This window comes from Orbicella franksi, chromosome 2 (genome assembly GCF_964199315.1).
Source record: "Orbicella franksi chromosome 2, jaOrbFran1.1, whole genome shotgun sequence".
NCBI classification, from domain to species: Eukaryota; Metazoa; Cnidaria; class Anthozoa; order Scleractinia; family Merulinidae; genus Orbicella; species Orbicella franksi.
Genome location: NC_138146.1, coordinates 39019021 through 39039486, shown reverse-complemented (window position 1 = coordinate 39039486; position 20466 = coordinate 39019021). Strand labels below are relative to the sequence as shown.

At 39.6% G+C, this 20466-nt stretch overlaps 2 protein-coding genes across 3 annotated transcripts; both read right to left on the bottom strand.

Moving 5' to 3' along the window:
• Positions 1 to 2888: 2888 nt before the first annotated feature.
• On the bottom strand, positions 2889 to 10816 carry LOC145479816 (uncharacterized). Its single transcript, XM_081458275.1, has 3 exons — positions 8966 to 10816; positions 7392 to 8112; positions 2889 to 6281 (listed from the first exon to the last, which is right to left on the bottom strand). Exons 2-3 carry the CDS (start codon positions 8098 to 8100, stop codon positions 4510 to 4512), a joined length of 2481 nt encoding a protein of 826 aa, XP_081314401.1. The 5' UTR covers positions 8101 to 8112; positions 8966 to 10816; the 3' UTR covers positions 2889 to 4509.
• Positions 10817 to 10966: 150 nt separating this feature from the next.
• On the bottom strand, positions 10967 to 20020 carry LOC145479817 (uncharacterized). 2 transcript variants are annotated; one of them, XM_081458278.1, is made up of 8 exons: positions 19938 to 20020; positions 18915 to 19180; positions 17491 to 17803; positions 15509 to 15571; positions 15216 to 15325; positions 14181 to 14378; positions 13130 to 13544; positions 10968 to 12594 (listed from the first exon to the last, which is right to left on the bottom strand). In XM_081458278.1, exons 1-8 carry the CDS (start codon positions 19960 to 19962, stop codon positions 12347 to 12349), a joined length of 1638 nt encoding a protein of 545 aa, XP_081314404.1. In that variant the 5' UTR covers positions 19963 to 20020; the 3' UTR covers positions 10968 to 12346. The 2 variants fall into 2 exon arrangements, with proteins under 2 accessions (XP_081314403.1, XP_081314404.1); XM_081458277.1 differs by lacking the exon at positions 19938 to 20020 and having other exon boundaries at positions 10967 to 12594; positions 18915 to 19924.
• Between the last annotated feature and the right edge of the window lie 446 nt (positions 20021 to 20466).

Below are 20466 nucleotides of genomic sequence, written 5' to 3'. Positions count from 1 at the left end.
TATATTTTGACTTTAATCCTGTCAACAATGAAGAGAAAAATGGAACTGAGCGGCTATTTTGTTTCTCCGACAATGTTGCAGTCTGTTGCATGGCTTAGTTTTTCTGTTTTCGACGGAAGTCTAAAAATTGAAAATTGAAAATTGAAATCAATTTTCAATTTTTGTTTTTCGACCAAAACAATCCAAATCGTTGACAGAGCTACCCCAGAGGGAGGGGGAGGGGTCCATTAGCACGGTAATTTTTTTGCCCCCAGCCCCCTTCCCACAGTCCTCGCTTCCTTACCTGTTTCATTAAGCAGTCTTGGAAGTCACGCTCTCTCTTCACGGACTTTCGCGACGTTTGGGAACGTTTTGTAAATTTTGTACCTTTTCGTCGCTCAGTTCTGTCCACTACGGCGAGCAGCGAGACCTTCGACGTGAGCCAAGAAGGAAAAAAGGTCTTAGTTTTCGTAACTAGAGTGGCTGATGTAACCACATGGAAACTTCCTCGAGCTTTTCAAGCGCCATATTGTAAAATATAGATTTGACTGGATTGAACTGGGTTTGTAACACGTGGATTTGGAAAAAAACGTAATAGAGAACAAAATTCAGGGGCGAATTAAAACTCTACAATTTCCGTCAAACAAAACTTGTTGAGCTGAGTTAAATCCTACCCAATTCCATTGTTTATAAACCAATCAGATGTGAGTAGATAACACAAGATTAAGGTCGAGGATAAAACCGTCGGGAAAAATAGTGAATTCGATGTAGATCAACTTCGCGGTGGCCTCATGGTTAGTGCGCTCGTCTCCGGATCGAGCGGTCCGGGTTCGAGCCCTGGCCGAGGACATTGTGTTGTGTTGTTACTCCACCCAGGTGTATAAATGGGTACCGGCGAAGTTAATGCTGAGGGTAACCCTGCGATGGACTAGCATCCCATCCAGGGGGGAGTAGAAATACTCCTAGTCGCTTCATGCTAGAGAAACCGGGATAAACTCCGGCCTGATGGGCCACTTGGCTCGCATGCAGACTTTTACCAACTTCGTTGGCTTTTTGAAGACCCTTGACTGCATCATCAGAGAGAGACTTTGGGTCATTGTGAGGCAGTATGGCATCCCTGACTTCTTCATCAGGGCTTTCAAGGCACTATATCATCAGAGCTCAAGCTCTGTTACAGAGCGCGAAGGAATTCTAGCTGGTTTGAAGTGAAGAGCGGCGTGCGGCAAGGGTGTGTGATGTCTGACTTTATCTTTGTCTTGATCATGGACTTGGTTATGCGGCACACAATCGATAGAAGACGAGGCTTGAGGTGGAAGTTTACATCGTTTCTAGAGGACTTTAACTATGCCGATGGTGTAATTAATTTTTTATTTATTTAATTATTTAATCTTTATTTAAACACGGTTCAAAAATTCGTCAGCTTAAAAACCTAATCATGATATACTTAATTCTGAGTGTCTAATATATTGGGAATAATTAAATAAAAAAGCTGCTTTCCCCGAATGCCGTGCCTTAGACATCTCCGGCTTTGAGTAGGCGTTCAAACTGCCTCAGGGACCCTGCTTTCCTTAAGTCACAAGGAAGACTTTTCGAAAGAACGGCGCCATTATAGCTAAAACTATTTTTATAATAGTTTGTGGGCGGCAATGGAACATCGCGTTTATTCTCAGAGACCGTTAGGTTATATGCGGTTTCTCAACCCGTGCAGAGACTTATAAACCATCGTACTCTTTGAATTTGCTGCTGGCGTGCCAGATTTTTCCACCCGAGAAGTTTGAACAGGTGACCAACATCTTAGTCATAGTTTGAGTACACGGGCTGCTCTGTTTTGTAGTTTTTGTAATTTATTTCGTAAAGTTATCCCACAGTTTCCCCAGACAATGTTTCAACTGAGTCGAAGTGTGGCTGTATCAGAGCTTGATATTTTAGATGTAAGGTCGCTTGAGGGACAAGATGTCTTATTGGCTTTATGAACCCAATGCCAGAATCGACTTTTCTTTGTTACTTTACTGTCGCTTGGATTAGGTAGGTAGTTTAGCTCAGTTCTCGACTTCTCGAAAACAACACTGTACTGCACATCCGTTAATTTGAAATCTTCCAAAAAAAACAGACTCAAACGTCCGGCTTCCAAGTTCCATGAGAATTCTTAAAACTATAGATGGCGTCTTCGCTTTTACAAGTCCAATCCCTCCTTTAACAAATTCAATCCAGTCCAGTCCAGTCCAGTCCAATCAATATCTTACAATATGGCGCTTGAAAAGCTCGAGGAAGTCTCGAATGGTCACATCAGCCGCTCCAGTTACAAAAACTAAGACTTTTCTCCTTCTTGGCTGACGTCGAAGGTCTCCCTGCTCGCCGAATGGACAGAACTGAGCGACGAAAAGACACAGCATTTACAAAACGTTCCCAAACGTCGCGAAAGACCGCGAAGCGACAGTCGACGAGAGCGCGACTTACTTAACCAGGGAAGGAAGTGGGGCTGTGGGGAGGGGCCTGGGGGCAAAAATTTACCATGTGAATAGACTCCTCCCCTTCCCTCTGGGGCAGTTCTGTCAATGATTTGGAATGTTTTGGCCGAAAAACGAAAACTGAAAATTGATTTCAATTTTCAATTTTCAATTTTTAGACTTCCGTCGAAAACAGAAAAACTAAGCCATGCCACAGACTGGAACATTGTCGGAGAAACAAAATAGCCGCTCAGTTTTATTCTCTTCAAATTTGACAGGATTAAAGTCAAAATATAAGTTCTGCTTCAATGTTCTACCGAAAGAAAAAAAGTCAAATATTTTCTATTTGGCACTTACCAACTTTTTATGATAAAAAAATCATGAAAATCAAAAATTGAAATCAATTTTAATTTTTGATTTTAAACGAAAATTGAATGGACGAATGACCCACGGACCCAGATTACGGTCGATGGCGATAAGTCGCTAGTTTAAACTTTAAAACACGGTATCACTTTCTTTCATGCTTGATTATTGAACTCAGGACTCAATCCTTCTTCTCTTTTCCGGATATATTTTATTAATATAAATCTACAGGTTCTATCACGAATGCCGTTCTCTGGTTTATGTATTAAGGCTAATGAAATTCAGTCGCCTTGATATAGAGCGGTTTTATATAGCGGTTTTCAAATGAGTGTCGTAAAATCAAAACCAAACCAGTTACTTACCAATTAGACTACTCAACCAATCTCAAATCGTAGTAAAACCAAAACCAAAGTAATTGCCTGATTACGTACGGCACTCAATTAAAGCCACCCCATTAACTGTCCACTTGTTTTGATCATTCTACACGTAAACTATATGGCTCTGAAATAGAGCCAGAATATTGTGGCAATTACTCTGCATTGTAATAAACCAAAATTTGGTTTTCAACAATGTTAACAATCATTGGACTCGTCTTGTTTATGTTACTAGCTCGATAAATAAATAATAACATGTGACCTGCGCTTTAAAAACTCGGTTTAGTGTCATCAAAATTACCCCTGTTTACAGACGAGATCCATTTTTCAAGCCATTTTGAATGCTCTTTTGGTAGCGGTTACGTGCATGAGTTTTTTTTGGTACAAGTAAGCTTGCAGGATATATATTTTGTTTTTCTTAATAACCCACCCCCTTCAAAAATCAAATGGTCCACCCCTAAGTTGTCCTGATAAGGTTCTTTGGTTCCTCGCACCCATTCAGAACTCCAATAGCTGTTAAAGTAGCCGAGTTCTTTCTGGCAAAATTGAGAAAATTAGTATAAAAAATAGAACTGCATGTTTTTGAATAGTGCGGAATCTGACTATAGGAGTGTAATTCTGGTATAGGGTATTTTTTCGATATAAAGGGTTAAAAACCTGCAAACCTCTCCCTTGTGACAGTAAGAAAAAACAAGAGATTGTCAAGGTGTGGAAATAAATGGAAACTTCTACCGTTTATTACCCCTGCCTAACTCAACACAAGTGAATATATTGACATCAGTCACGTGAAGTGAATTCGTTAGCGACTAATGAATTAATTTGCCTTTCATGACAGTAAGCAATGATCTGTTAAACAGTAAATAATTAAGGGACTGGGTTCTCTTTTACAATTTCTCAGCGTAGCTAATCGATCGTAGTAATGAAGAGCTCCACGTACCTTTCAAAGTAATTACCAACTATTTTGAAGTGAATTGTGGTCCTACGCACGAAACATTCATTGTTGTTTTTAGGATTTCTGTGCAAGTTTGCATTAGGTAGGGAGTGGTTGCCCAATCTCCCGAACCAGGGGCTCATGACAAAAACGCACGACTATTTCTGACTACACTTCGTGACAATCAACCGTATTTAAAAAGAAATATACCACTATATCGCTATACCAGTAAACTTAACCTTTTAGAGAAATTCAACTATTGGTAATATGTGTTATTATCGTGTAGTCTGTAAATAGAAAATTCGGCCGAAGAATGTTTCTTGACCAAGCTTTTGAAAAGCCGCACCCCAAAACCAATACAAAACTACTCCAAGTTTCCATACATATAATAAATCGAAAAGGCTCAAACAGTTGTTTACTCAAAAACATGCACACAGTGTTTGACCATATCAGTAATGAACAATTGTCCACCGTTTGACGATACAGCAACAGCCCAAGGTTGCTCAAGTTCGGTTGGTTTTCCTTTGATCCAGTGTAGAAATTCTCCTTCCAGTGTAAAAACTAGGACATTGCCGTTTGCACTGTCACAGATTATCAAGTTGTTAAACTTGTCAACGGCGAGTCCCACAGGACATCGAAGCCCACTGGACACTTCTGTACCAATGTCATATAGAAATTCTCCTTCATTATTAAATACCTTCACGCAGTGAGCTGAGCCATAGGAGACATAGAACATGTCTTGATGACGTAACGCTACACATGGGTACGCATCACAATCCGGAGCCCTGAAGGACTGTAATAACTCTGTACCGTCAGGGGAGAGGACTTTGACCGTGTTGTCACCTCGGTCACACACCAGCATGCGGTCATCACAAGCAATGGTCATCTTTCCTGGTTTGATCAATTGTTTGTTGAAGATGCTTTTAATAAACTGGCCGCTTTCATTGAACCACAAGATACAAAAATCGCAGATGATGACGTCGCCAGACCTGTTGAATGCTACTGAAGTAGGGTATTTAAGTTTCTTAGCAGCAGGTCCCTTCTGACTACACTCTCTTAAATAGGTTCCATCTGAACTAAAGAGTTGTACTCTTTCATTAGAAGAATCAGCTACTGCAATTTTCCCTGTTTTGTCACTTATTGCAATATCGCAGGGGTAACCAAATTTTCCTTGTGCTGTACCACGTGATCCAAAAGACCCTACGGCATCGTATTGATGCGGCTTCACGTGAATACTTCCTAGGCAACCAGTCAGCGGTTGACTATTTACTTCAATCACCACGTCATGATGTCCATCACAATCGGGTGTGTAGGTGATGCTATATTTACCATCTTTGCTGTCATTAATGTCGGTGTCGAGGTCCTGTTCTGACGGACTGTGAACTTTTACAACAATCTGATCGATTTCATTATAACACTGTTGTCCCTCTGCATTCTTTGTTGTGACTGTCAGGGTAGCTTCTCTTCCAGCTTCTGCCTCTTTTAAGCCTTCCCCTTCCATCACTGATTGAAGAGGATCAGTTGTACTAACAATAACTTCACCCAGAAACACGTGTCTAACATTCTGGATATCCTCTTCATTTGCCTTGTACTGAACATGCGATGGTTGATAAATGTTCATTTTTCTTGCATTTAGGAGACCTTTACACCTTTCCATGACACCCTGCTGCGCTTCAAGAATTTCAACGCTGCTGTTTCCTTGTAAAATTCTTTCGCAATGTTCCATAGACATTTTCAGTTGCGTGGCAGATATCTGAAAGTGTTCTAACTGTGTTGCGTGATCTCTTTGTTGTTCTTTTTCAATAACATCCAACTTGGTCACCATGGCGATCTCGTGCTCCTTTAAAACTCGAATGTGTTCTTCGACAGTGGTTGATACTTTGTTACGAGCGGAAGCAATTTTTCCTCTGTTTTTCCTCAACAATTCTGTTGTTTCCTCCATTTGTGTCGTGTGGTCAGCAATCCTTCGTTTCATTTCCTGCACAAGCTCCGCCATCATTAGTTTTTGTTCCTCTGCGGCTTGCTTGATACCCACCTTGGTGTGATTTGCATGACGCGTTTGTCCACACTTGTCGCAAATGCAAACTTTGCAGTTCTGACAATAATAACTGAGGGGCTCATTCTCGTGATGTTTCTCTTTACACATGACAGATGTGGCCACCAATTCTTCCAGTTTCGAACATGTACCTTAAAAAGCACAACAGTTACGAAAAAAACCTGGTGAAACGAGACTTGTAATGTGCTCTAACACTAAGTGCTGGACCCAACAAAAAATGACATTCTCTTCTTCGCATAGTTACTAACTAAGAAGAGTTTTCGAAAGCTACACGTTTTTCGGTTGCCATCGATGAAAATGCTATCGGGTCCCAATCGATCTCAACCCATAACGTTTATTAATAAAGTAAATTAGGGAAATGAAAAAAAGGAACTGCGTTATATTGTAAGTAGTGTATGATTGGCAAGCCAGGTTATTGTGAGGTGGTCATAGTTTTATGGCTAGTCCGATTCTTAAGTAATATATCAAACACGAAAGACTGTGTTTGACCATATTTCCAAACACCGAGAATAGAGTTGAAAATACCATGCGTGCGTAGCGGAGTATTTTTGATGAACTTCGAGGTGTTTGAAAATGTGGTCAAACTAAACCTAGGGAGAAAACGGAGGAATAAAATGGTAAAACTCTTTGCTAATTAAGATCAGGTATCCAAACACCGTCACGGTCATGAAACTCGATTTTGAGATTATACTTTCTAGCTTGATGTAGATTACTTACATTTACATAAGCATACTTGAACGATTCTATTTAGCGCCCTGGGGACTAATTTGCCTTTGGTAGCTCATAATTACAATAAGGCGTTCACTAGAGCGGGGGCGCTTACTAAATTAAAGAAGAGTCGAGGCGCTCATTCTTGTTTTCGACACAAACATGGCGACATGCGATAAAACTCTGGTGAACAAAAAAGACCTCGTGACTTAAGAACTATAAAGTAGGTGTTCGTACAGTAGTAAAACTAATATGCTATTTTTTCTAAGTCAATATGTTCAATATTAGATTCAGACTAGTAAGCAGACTACAAAATTTCAGTATTGGTGGTCTCATGAATTAATCCAGTGTACATTTCAAACCGAAAGTGGCTCTAGATTAACACCATGCCTGTTAGCACGGTATATAGTTGTATGTCTTACGTTAAGGAGTGCCTCCCTTGCTAGGAACTCCCAACCCCTGTGTATGAAGTGCGAACGAATTGACGAACTTCATTTATCTAAGTAACTTAAAAATTGAATCATTAAGCTTACCTTCATCACCTGATTCCTTTCTGTTACTCACAGTTGCTGCTGTTAAATCATCAAGTTTTCTCATGACATCCGTCATCTTGGTTCCGATCTCTTTCAGCTCATCTTTAATGTTGTCCTCGTCCTTTTTCCATTCACTGAGAAGTTTTTTGTAGTGATCTTCCATTTCAGGGTCTATGCACTCAGTTTCCAGATTGTCAATAGCTGCCCTGTACCTAACTCCTCCTAGTCTCACCAGAGTGTCCCGAATGTCTTGCCAGTACGCCTTGAACGTTGTGTCATCAATCGAAGCTTGTTCGGCATGCGCGTACACGGTGTTTCTAAAGTACTTAATACGTGCAATGTCCGCTTGACGACTCATGTCCGTTGCAGCGGGAAGCGCGTCCCATCCAGTCATTGGAGAAGGTAAGCCACCCAAATTTCGTAACAGAATCATCAAAAGAGAAGTGTCGAAGTCTCTCGAAGACACTGAAGAAGAAATGACAGGAAAGAGCTTGCCCCATTGCGTCGCATTGATAATTTTCCTTGATCTGAGAGACTGAAGTGTGGTTTTATTTGCCGCCAAAACTGCGTGAAGATTTCTTGGTACGTGCCTGGCATCAAGTGTGTCTCTGAGGGCCTGGGTGCCAACATCAACCAGGAGACGACACAAGCGAGCATAGTTAGTCGTCTCCTTATTACTGGATGGCGCTGTTGGTACTATACCAGCCATGAGATTAATCGGCTATTGAAAAAGAAATAAAGTACTCTACTTCTAAATGCAAGGAATGTTGATTTAATAATTTATACTTTCAACTTGAAAAGAGAATTTAGAATGTAGGACCTGCTAGGACGGTGCCCATATCGTCTTAACTCTCCTCATGATTAGATTGTTTGGAATGGATGATCCTTGGTTAAAATAAAAACTGGGAATTTAAGTCTTAATTAACACAGAAGCAGCAGTAGAACTGTTGTCATGGCAACGGCACAATGGGCATTTTTTGTTTCTTTTTCAAAGATGCCTTGACGGCGATAGTGATGTTTCGTCCTGAACACCGTGAGTGAGGCCAGAATTCCTGACTACTCCCCTAAGCAAAACGATAAGCATCCCTGGCCTTTCTCAAGGGAGTCCCTTCCCCTCCCCCGGGAGGCAAACAACTCTTCCTGTAGACGTGGTTGGAATGCAAAGCATCCAACCATAAAAGATTTTTGTTTCATTGTAATGTGTTCAATTTAAGAGGAACATAATAAAAACCACCGAATCGAACAACCGAAACGAAACGAAATAACCGAAGCCATTGAGGATTATTGAGAGCTATGGCTTACTGACAGGCTATCCTGAGGGTTTTCGCTAATTTAACAGGAGTGCTACTCAGGTTAAGGCGGAATGCAGGACTGCAGGACTGCAGATCTAGTTTTAATGATAATGGGTTCTTTGCAATAAAGATAATGGGTTCTCTTGCCTCGTTGATTTCGTTTCGTTTCTGTTTAACATTTCGGCAGTTTCGTTTCATTTCCAGTACATGTAACAATAACATACTACTTCAACGATATAGGACCTTAAATTTGACTTTACAAATTCAATTCACGACACAAACCTGTGGATCTTGGAAGTCCTATGAACTGAAATCTATTGAACCCCAAACAGCAACTCGACCGTCGAGGACGAGTTTGCGCCGGCGTTTTAATACTAAAGGCGAAGCTTTACAGAAATCGATCACTACCGTGGACTGTGTTCATTACCAGAGCAATTTCATTTGCATTTTTTCGCGGTCAGTTTACTTTCACATTCTGGCTTTGTTCGCTCTTGGGCTTCAGATCACAGAGAGTCCTTCATTCATTCTTCAGGGGTGGTGTGCTTGACTAATTTTTTTTTGTTGGACAGCAACAATATGTTTCTTAAGAATTAACTGGAACGTTAGTCGAAAAAAAAAAAAACGTAATTGTTTCCAAAATGATTGGAATGGAATGAAAAAGAAAGAAAAGTAGGAAGAACACCTTCCCTTAGTTTTCACGATTGAGTCTTTTCCAGCCCCTCCCGGGTAAGCAGCCAGCCAGTTCGTTAGCGATATTGGCTGTTGACCTTACAACCTTTGTTTCCGTGAAACATGCATAAAAAACAGTATTTACTTTTAACACCGTATACAGTCACGCAAGCGCAAAAAATCTGTAAGACGCGAAGATCGCATATACAAAGCAGATTTAGCGGATGGGAGACTGGGACTGCAGGGACTATAGAGGATCGGAGGCTCCTTTTGTTTTGACTAAGATCAATATTCAGTATAGAAATAATACAATGAATATCTGAGTGAACCACTTGGGTGAGCGCTTAGAAAGGCATCAGCAAATCAAAAGTGTAATAACTCAAATAAATTTCATTTTAAACTAGAGGGGGGCTTATATCCGGAGGGGTTTACGATCGGAAGTAATATTTTGTTTTCAGGTGGATGGGCCTATACAGTTTACGGTATTAAGATAGCAGAGTGCAGTTGATGGCAATAAACTCTAGAACTTTAAGACGCTGTACCACGTACTTTCTTCCCCTGATTATTAAACCTTCTCTTTCCGAATCCATTTAAAGAAGAATTTGTTGTTAATCGATGGTGCTGTAAAGTGTGAGTCACAAACTTATTCAACTGTCGGCTGTTTGAGTGGGAGTGGCTAGTGAGTAGTATCAATGACTTAGCGCATGTCTATTGGGACACAGTTACGGATTTTCATCATATCCAGTGGCGGATCCAGACTTTAAGCTAAGGGGAGGTCCCAGTTTAGTTTTACTTACCCTGCCGGCTTTTCTTCCTTCAGTCATTTCTTCTTTTTTCACCCAAAATAAGGGGGCCCCCCGGTCCCTCCCCTAGATCTGCCACTGATATCAGTGCAAAAATTATGATCGAGTATCTTCGCTTGTTCACTAAGTGTACCTGGAGTACCAAAATGAAGATTTTAAGTAAATTGTTGAAGGGGAGAGCCAGCTGTAATTAGTTTCAACTGATTTTTCTAAAAGACACGGCAAGAGAATTTGAAAGAGTCTGCCAGACTTCCTTGATTTGTCATCAACACTTTGTGTATTCGTAACCAATCGTAACACTCGTTCGATAGCGCCAGTATAGGTGAATCTTTGCTGACGTCATTGTTTACATTTTTCCTCATTAACATACGACTTTGCGCATAGAAGGCATCATGCTAGACACGATTTTACTAGAAAAACTTAAAGAGCTTGTGAAACTTAGTAAGTGGTGAAATTTTTGGCTCTTTGGGTGTAATATTCGAGGAGAAATTGGCTTTCAAAAATGTCAAAATTTCTGTGTGGCAAAAGCGCTGAGCTCATACATTCTTTGTAAAATTTTGAGCTTTTAAACCCTCGTCGCACAAAAAGTATTCAATACGTCGAGCTCAAATTCCTTGGGACAGTTAATCGTGCTGTGCCCTTTCAATATTCAGTATTAATCTCTTTGTAGCTCCATCAGAAACTGTATCGCTTATGGTAATGAGGCAAATATTGTAAACAAAGATTCTCCTATAAAGTGTCTCCAAAAGGAGGCTGTATGTGCTCGCACATCAATTCAAGAGAGAAACAAAAAGAATATACACTTCTATACAACACTTTATTTGCAAGTAGATTACAAGCACCTGAATACAGTTGTATTCAGTGAATAAGATTACCAGCATCTAACTGAAATAATCTATTTACAGTCTAGTTAATTACTTACAAGTACTAAAGGGCATTTTTAAGTGCCAATGCACATGTATCAGAACTACCGTCAAGTTCGTCAAGTCACCAACAATATCTTCTATGGTGTATTTTTTTTCAGTCTACCTTCGGGAACCTAATACGTGAACCGCATAGGCGCCAACAAAATCTTGACCAATGATATTGTACTGGGCTATTGGTCTCCTTCCTCTGCAAAACTGTTCATTACTTTAGCTGGCAGTTGTACAACATTTGGTGGTTCGTTAGTCAAGTGTTGAGGCCTTCAGATATTTTCTCAATTACCGCATACCTATATCTGACTTGCACAACACGCGTGTGTACTTTGCGGTTGCCATTCTTCTTACAACAGAAGTACATGTATTAAAGTCTTCTTAAGACTTGTAAAATGAAGTCAGACGGGACTATATATACCTCAAATCCTTACTATAACTACAGAATCTTGATGCAGATTCAAAACCAACTGGTCAATCTGTTAACCCAGATTAACCTGGTCTAGCATCAGCGTCAGTACTAGTCGTCACCAGTCATTTAATTAAGACTGGACTCTCAAGACGTCACTTGGTAATCCTAGCTACATCGTCAACTTACTAGCTATAAGCTTATCTTTTCTCCTTTGTATTTTAAAATGTACATTGTTTGCTTGCACTGTGCATTTCCAGCTACGAGTGTAGCAAAATAGTTTAGGCACTCAAAACTGTTAAAGAAAGTAACTTAAAACGATTTATGCCCATTCCAGGCTCGACTAGCCCGCCTTTTGGAATAAGCCGCACCACTGGCACAAAAAAACAGGTGCTAACACATCATGACATGTGGTACCCTGCGTTCTGTAGCTGTCGAGATTTTCTGTTTTCGCAGCACGCAGGCTAGACACTTGACCTTTTGTACATTTAACAAATTAGGGGAAAAGAAACTCTTACTTATAATGACGAGGTTGGAAATGGATTACCGTTAACTTTTTGAACAATTACTGGAAAAAAAACTTGAAACTCAGCTTATCAAACTTAACTAGAGGTTTTTTTAATTTAACAAACCTAGATGGGACATGGAATTCCTACAAGTTTACTTTCCTTGGAGCTCATAACCAGAGCATTCGACAAATTGAAGAATACATGTACCTGTTCCTGGTTCTACAATGACAGTACAATTTGAGGTCATTACAGTAACCTGTTACATAATGAGTTTTTGAAAAGGTCGTACATGTAATTCACTCTCGAATAGCATTACACAACCTCCAATTGTTACAGCCTCTAAGAGTCCGTGATGTTGTTCACTGCGCCTCACATCTTAACACACGTGTGAGCTCTTCAAGGTGTCCTTGCAGGATTTCAAGCTGCGGTTCTTGGAAGCGCACGACCATTGTCTCCTCGGCCATTTCACGGGGCCTCCTCGGTCCAATCTCCCCTCGGTCGAGGCGCAGACGATCGAGCTGCAGCAGGCGGTCACGTGTTCCCTTGATATCTGCCTGCAGTCGAAGATCTGCAGCTATACTAGACGCTTCAGACACCCAGCTGATACCTGTACAGATTGATGACAATTGAGTAAAACGAAACAACTGGAAGAGAAAATATCTGTGAGCTAATGAGATCCCGCCACTGATAACAAGAGGTATATGTTCTCATTATTATTTTGTTGTTGTTGCAAATAAAGTATTTCTCAAATTTCCCAAACTTGATCATAAAGATTTCTGTCTGGATATTCAGTTTGCATTTAGCCACTCAGCAAGGAATGCTTGAGACTCGGAGTGATCAAGACAGAACAAGAGAAAACTTGTAAAGGAAGACAACTCAGGAGAGGAAAAAGAATTAGGAGGGTGCCCTTTTGCCTCTGTATCAAAACAAGTCTTGGCACGAAACCAATCATTCAGGTTCATTATAATGCAAACCAAACTTATTATCATATGAAAGATTTTCCAGGAGGATTTGTTTTGAAACAGAGGCACAATGCAACTGGGAAATGGCCTATTAAATGGCACAATGTACAAATTAACGAACAAAGCAGTATCAATTTTTTATTGAGATAGGGCAGGCAGTTAGTTGTCAGAATCACTAACCTTCTTCAAACTGCCCTTTCCTTGTGAAGAAGTCACCCAGCGCACTGTAAAACAATGCTTTGTCTCGCATGGGGCAGTCAGCAAGAAACCCTCTCCTGAACTGTCCAACAAACATGTCCACCTTTGCTAAGTCATCTGCTGACACAGCAATCTGCAGGTTAGCGGCTTTGTCTCTAGACGAATGAAGGTAGAAGAAGATTGCTCTGATAAGGGTCCGCCGTGGACTCCTGGCATTCCTGTTTAGATTCTTGTCAAGTTGGTGCCTGAAGTGCAGCATGGCATCCTTCATGGCTTTCTTTAGGATCTTTTTTTCTTGTTTAGTGATTCCCTCCACTCTAGCCTTCTCTGAATACAGAGCAGCAAGACAAGTGCGGTTGACTGAAGTCTCTTCACCAGGGACAACTGCCTCTAAGAGCTGACACAAATATTCACCATTTAATAAATAATGCACCATGCTACATGTACATTCTATGGCTGTAGCATTTCCATGCTTAAGACCCTACATGTTAATTGGAATTTTTAAGTTACATAATTAGAATCATAAAAATAGTTTTAGAATAGAAGTACTGAACATGTCAAATAAATTTCCTCAAATAACCAATGCACATGAGAGCAAAATATTTAGAAGTGTCACCCTCAAATAAGGGCATAACTAAACAACAAAGTGCCACTGGTCAATGGGAACATTCTCAAACTGCTACATGTATGTACATTTATGTGCCTACTTGCCTCTGACATGGAAAAAAATAACACTTACATTTGAAACTGAGTTTTGGTTGTTGATTCTATCATTGAAAAGAGCTTCTTTAATTAAAGAGTTTTAAATAATTGTTGCTCATTGCTTTTCAGATTTTATGTGTAAGGCTTGCAGGGGCGGGAAGGGAGGGGCAATTCCTACATGTATCACAAGCTGAGAATGGATGAATTCAGGGGATGAACATGAATTAGGGAGAACGTCTTACTACAATATAAGAATGAACATGGAATATAATGACAAAGTAACAAATGTATGTACACTGCAGTATTGTACCAGAGACAAAAACAAGCCCACCTCAGTGGAAGAATTCAAGGATTCTTCAGCCTTAATGAAGTCCTTCTCCATTTTGTAAGCACCAGAGATAATACTCTTTGCTTTCCCAGCAATGGCGTTGTAATTGGGCGAGTTGGCGTCATTTGCCTTGGTACAGACATCCTCACCTACTTGCTTGCATTGTTCAAGTTCTCCCATTTGATACAGCAACAGACTTTCCTGTGACAAACATATAAACAAACAAAAGCATTACAATAATTGTTGCCATATTATTTTGGCAGTACACAACAGCACGTAACCAATTCTTTACGATACGCTAACTCAATAATCGTATCACTCCTCACAACACCAAAAGTTCTTGAGCACAGAACAAATTGTTTCCAGCCCTAAAGCCTTTTGTTGAGGGAGAAGATTCAAGCAAGATAAAGTTACTGCTCAGTCTTCTTTGTTCGAATCACCGCCTCAAAAACATGCAAAAACTGCAAACTGCAAGCTAAATTTCTGGTTTCCCAATAATTGCTTAACTGTAAACCCCTAGAAGAAATTAAAATGTGAATGTACCTGCAAACCAGCACTCAAAATTGGCTTAACCTGCCAAACTGCTGGAATATGACAGACCCTCTCTATGTGTCTATACCTGTTTTGTATGTAGTGTAACTCACAGGCTCAAATTCCATAGAAAAACAATTTGGGGCATTAACACACTTGTTTTACTATATTTCAGCTATATCATCTTCAGGGGTGTTTATATTACTTGAATGTTCCCCAAATATAACTATATTTAAAACCTAACTCATTAGTAATAAATTAATTTTGCTAGCTGACAGCATCTTGTGCATTAACAATGAATATCCAAATTGTACCATATTTAAAAAATACAGTGTAGGAAGCAGACTAGGTAAAAACCTTGATTCTATTTCTAGGTAAAGTGCATGTATTAATTACCAGTCATTGTTTGTACATGTACAAGAAATTACACAATATTAAAACAAAAAACATTTTGATTTCAAAATAACAAATCGCCACTGGTGCTGTATAAATCATTAAATGCCATACCTCTAGCTGAACTTCAAGAAGCAAATCCTTGTATAATGCTTCTGAGGTGCCAGGGATACGAGAATGTTGAATAAGACGGAGCTGGTCTCGTTTGAAACATTGGTAAGCACCTGACACAATAAACAATTCATGTTGTCAGTAAAATCAATATTTACATCTAATGAGACTCACTGACTCACTGGGTGATGCTGTGCAAATGCACAGGGCCATGCAGTCAACAGTTTTGAATTACAAACCAAATGACGTACAATTTACTACATGATTGTAAGGTGTACTTCATTTGCACAACTTACCATTTTCCACTAGATCCTGAAAATACTGAATAGTCTTTTGACCTTCAGGAGTTCCAAGGATACCTGAAATAAACCAAGAGCAGCCAGTGAATTCATAAGCAATTCCAGATTATGCAAAGTACAATACTACAGTGTCATTAATAATATTTGTAGTCAATCTCAGTCTTATGAATCAGCATGTGATACTTCAATTATTTCAACATCAGAGGTAAACTAACAAAACAATACAGTAATGATAATGTACGAATGACAGACTGAGTTTCTTTTTCAGCAGACACACTCAGACAATTTTGGCTGCAGACATTATAACCTCAAAATCGTGCTTGTTAATTACAGTGGCTACAAAACTGAAAACCTACATCTACACTGTAATGAAGAGGAATTACTAGAGATTAAGGTTACAGTATACCTTCAGGGGTGTCTCGCGCGCAAGCAATGTAGTGCGTGCAGTTTAAGCTGTGGATACCTAAACCCCTATATCAAATTAAAGCTTATAGAGCTGGCTATCAAACTATACCAACAATTTTGAAAGAAAATGAATTGTCGAATTTTTCACGACCACTAAATGCGAGCGCCCGAATCACCTTTCGAAAGCTACAAGTCAAAGTGAATTTTGTTTTTCGCCAATTTAATTTTTTCCTCGGTTTCAGGGCCCAAGCGCTTAAAAAATGTGTCTGCGTTTTGGCATATTCAATTGCAGTAAAAAGTTACAGAACATTTTCGAAATAGGATTAAAAAAATATGGAGTGATCGTACAAAAATCGCTCTCGAAGATAAAGTATTCCGAAATTAACAATTCCCAGACACGCTTTTGTACTTTATATGTTAAACTAGCCACTGTCCAAATTTAACAGTAATTGAACAAATTCCCTTTGAGTTATAACTCTTTAAAGTGTCTACTTCAAGTGAAAAAATTTATTCGAGAAAACAGCACTAAGAAAAATTTTCTGCTTCACAAACAAACTCCGCCCACAAACGCCTTCAACTGGGTTCTCAGATAACTAAGCCAATCAGTGCAGGGAAAGTTTACTACCGTTAACCTCCTGGTGAAATTTACGCGCGAATCTCTAAAAATCTCTTGTGTTTCGCAATGCGCTCAAGGAACCGAAGGCAGAGAGATAATTTTTTTGTAGCTCGGTTTTTCTTGAAGCTGGTCTGGCAAAATGGGGAAGGCTAAAAAGGATACGAACGCTAGAGTGGCTGAACGAAGGAAACAAACAAAAGAGAGCGCGGAGAGCAACTGTGTGTGGGCAACTGTGCATGGATAATATTTCAAATGGTCTCAATGAGTCCGACGATTCGTCAATATCGGACTCATCAGAAGAGTCTCTGTCAGGATCCCTGTTATTGCTGTCAAGTTCCGAAATTTTTACAGAACCTTTCTTTTCTCTTACCACGAATATTTGCCCGCCTTATATGATAACTATAGCTTCATCCGCGTGGCAAACTTTCGCTTGTTCACTCATTGATGTATTTTCATTTGTTCTTCCCTGTTTGCGCTTTTTCGAACTGGTCCATGGTTTAAACATGGTCTATGTTTACTTATAACTTAATAGAGACACACCTAATACCAAAAATGCTGGGTAGTCAGAACAACAATGGTGATCAACTGAGTAGTCAATTTGTGACATCCATATAGGTAATTCCCACGAAAATCGTCTTGGTTGATTGCATATGCGTCATAGGGCTGTCAATCAAGAGGTAAACTTTTACTTCCGGTGAAAACGTAAAACCGCCATTTCTCCGCCAATATTTAGCCTTTTTCAAAAATTTTTTTTCAGAAATTAGAGATTATTCTTCGACCACTATTTTGACCCAAAAATCCAAATCTGATGAAAATTGCCGACCCGAAGGTATACTGTAACCTTAAATAAATACTTAAATTTGTGCATCATGATAGAATTACATGTAATTCAAGTTTTGCTATTTTTTTTTCAAACGTAGACATGTATGCCATCCCTGCTATACAACTGAATACTTACCCACAAGCTGTTTTTTAGCAAATGGTAAGTCCACTGCTGGCAGAGAGTGACCATCCCAATAATCAAACAAGTAATTTGGTTCATAGTGCGTGAGGACACAGGTCTGAACTTCATCAAGCAGTGCATTTCCAGCTACTGATTTCATCTTGATATTGATATGGAAGATCCTGGAGGTGTTAGCTGGAAGGAGAAAAGTAAATTTTCCAGCATAGGAGGGTAGAGTATTCCCAGCACAGTCCACAACAGTGGTTTCTGCTAAATGCATGCAACCAGGTGGCTTCACTTCTGCGTCAATGACATAACCTCCACCATTCTGCAAGCAATATTATAGAAAAGGTTCTCAAGAGAAATAGCATTGAGTGTTCATTGATGGTAGTCATTTTGAGATCATACAATGTAAAAAGAGTCTGATGGACCATTTCATGTACACATACATTGTAACACTTGCTTCATATGAGGAACCAGCCAATGAACTGCATGTACATGTAAATGTAGGTAAAGTTTGCACACAAGCCAAGTGACCCATCACAGAGCAGGAAGAAAACTGATTGAAATCCAGTTGCCCAGTGGGCCAGTACATTTCAGTTTTCAGTTGCCCCCATTAAAATATTACTTGCCCAATAGGTGCACAAAGTCCATGCCTTATCAACTAAATTAATCTTTGCTTTCAACTCATTGTTTTGCTCATCTTGCAGTCTTTTGAAATTGTTTCTGATTTGGAATTTTTTTACCAACAAGACTACTGAGGCTAATTTCACTTGCCCACAGGACCACCATACTTTCATTTTCATTTGCCCAAGAGCAAAATTTACTTGCCCCTGGCAATAGGACTGGGTTTTTCCCTGCTGGGCTGCATCAGGCCGGAGCTTATCCCGGTTTCTGTAGCATGAATCGACTACATATACACATAGGTGGGTAGATGATAACATTTCATTTTAGCCATATTTCTTTAGTCAGGATGACTGCACAACAGTTATGGGAGATGACCTCTCTTTCTTCATGAAAATTCTAATTTAGCACTATTCAATAAAAAAATCTGTAAAAAAACCTGTCAACAATCCTGTGATACATAAACATCAAATGGAACAAAATTTGAATTTTGCAGTGACATAAATTCTTTCCAAAAGCACAACATTTGGAGCTTGTAAAAAATATCCTATTTTTTCCTCTGTGTTTTTTTCAAAGGTTTTGGTCCTGTGAAAAGTGACATGTTCACAGGTTTTAAAAACTTCACACTGTATCTAGTCCTAAACATGCGATTGTAAAAGACTTCCTGCAATACATAGGATAATATTAGTGCAAGCTGGTTTGTTAATATCTGCATGCTATATCTAGTGATCTCTTACATTGTTGATGCTCCTACTATCCCTCAAATGTACAAGGCTTGACGCCTTACCTACCAGTACCATGCTGGCATTACTTACGATTTTGAAATTCCCATTTCTGCTGGCCTCCATGTAGCACTCAAACAACTCTTGCTTGTCACTACCTAGTGCAACCACAAACTGGCTGAGGACAAACTGACCAGGAAAAGACAGTGAAGAGTGGGTTGGCAGTGAACAAAGCGACTCTTCGGCTAAACAGCATTTGAGGCCAGCAATATGATGCCGACAGCCCTTGAGAATCATCAACTTGCATTTCCCAGGCAGAAATTTATAATCTCTAGGACAAGAAACAATTGGCCATGACCCTGGAATAAAAAAGAGCAATGATATCAAAATACTCTGCATAAACTTTTTGTTTTGAAATTTGAGTCACATTTATAACATTTTGAAAGCAGTTATTCAACCTACATAGTTACACAGGTCGGAATGACTATGTCAAAAAACTGTTGGCAAGCTAGTCTTTTCTCTTAGGGTCGCTTAGACGAGTGTTTAGCATCATATTAGTTAAACTACTTTTATGAGAGACTACATTTCGCTCACTAAATTTCTTCGTCTCCTTAGGCGCATAAGGCGATTTACACTTTGCACGACGCGTATTAAAATGTATGTTGTACTTTTGAAAATCTTAGCGTTTCTTCGGAATGGAACGCATCCTAGCCTATAGATGTGATCTTGAATCTTCTCCATTATCTTTACAGTTGGAGTATTATGACACAAATCGTCGTTGTCAAACAAATCGAGGGTGCATAACCGCAACGAAGCCTTTCAAATACGATCGGTTCTGGTATCAAAGTTACGTGAAAAATGCCCCGATAGTAACCTCGTTCACTCATGGAAATACAATAAATTTATTTACAAGACTCCTTAAATAAAATAGTCTGTTACAACCCTTACTTACTTCTTTAATTAGAAAGTGGAGCTCGAGGTGAAGTCGAGTACGTAATGAAATATACGAATATAAGGCACTAAAATGAAACAGTTAACATACACAAGTACCAACAAATCGATACCCTTTTACGCATTTTACAGTCACGACAATCTAATTATTATTTCCCCACCTACCATAAAGACTTTCTTGTCGCTGCATTGTGCAGTTTATCCACAAACGAGCCTCGTAAATTTTCCACGCGTGCGATCATGCGTCGCGCCGTGTTTACGTTCATGGAAGTGTCATGGAGGTGTGTCAAAACATTGTCATTAGTTAGTACACATGGTCATGTGACATCTGCTCAGTCAATGACGAGAAGAGTTTCAAAAAGAATACTGTTTGATGTAAGGGAAAGTCCCTGCAAGGTAAGAACTTGCCACCAAAGCAAATTCACTTTCAAGTTTTAGTGTACAAGATGAGACCCATTCGCCAGATCTGGTAAAACTACTTTTCATCTTTCCGGCCATTTTCTTCGTTCGATCAAGTCGATGTCAAGAGCAAAATAACACGCCTGTGCTGACATCGTTACATAAGACATAGGTTCTGAACAAATTAATACACATTCCGACGCGGCTTGATGCAGGACAAATGAAGTCCTTGGGTTTAGAAACACTGTACTGGGCTGAGAAACGCCAATAAGAAAGGTAGGGTGTTAACCATTTT

Bases quoted from the DNA above. Each gene is read 5' to 3' on its own strand.
- LOC145479816 (XM_081458275.1), bottom strand. From the start codon at position 8,100: ATGGCTGGTATAGTACCAACAGCGCCATCCAGTAATAAGGAGACGACT. The intron at 6,282-7,391 runs GTAAGCTTAATG...GTGCTTTTTAAG, and splicing joins AAAGGAATCAGGTGATGAAG to GTACATGTTCGAAACTGGAA.
- LOC145479817 (XM_081458277.1), bottom strand. From the start codon at position 19,220: ATGCAGAGTATTTTGATATCATTGCTCTTTTTTATTCCAGGGTCATGG. The intron at 15,326-15,508 runs GTAAGTTGTGCA...TTATTGTGTCAG, and splicing joins TCAGGATCTAGTGGAAAATG to GTGCTTACCAATGTTTCAAA. The intron at 12,595-13,129 runs GTTAGTGATTCT...CAATCTGTACAG, and splicing joins GAAAGGGCAGTTTGAAGAAG to GTATCAGCTGGGTGTCTGAA.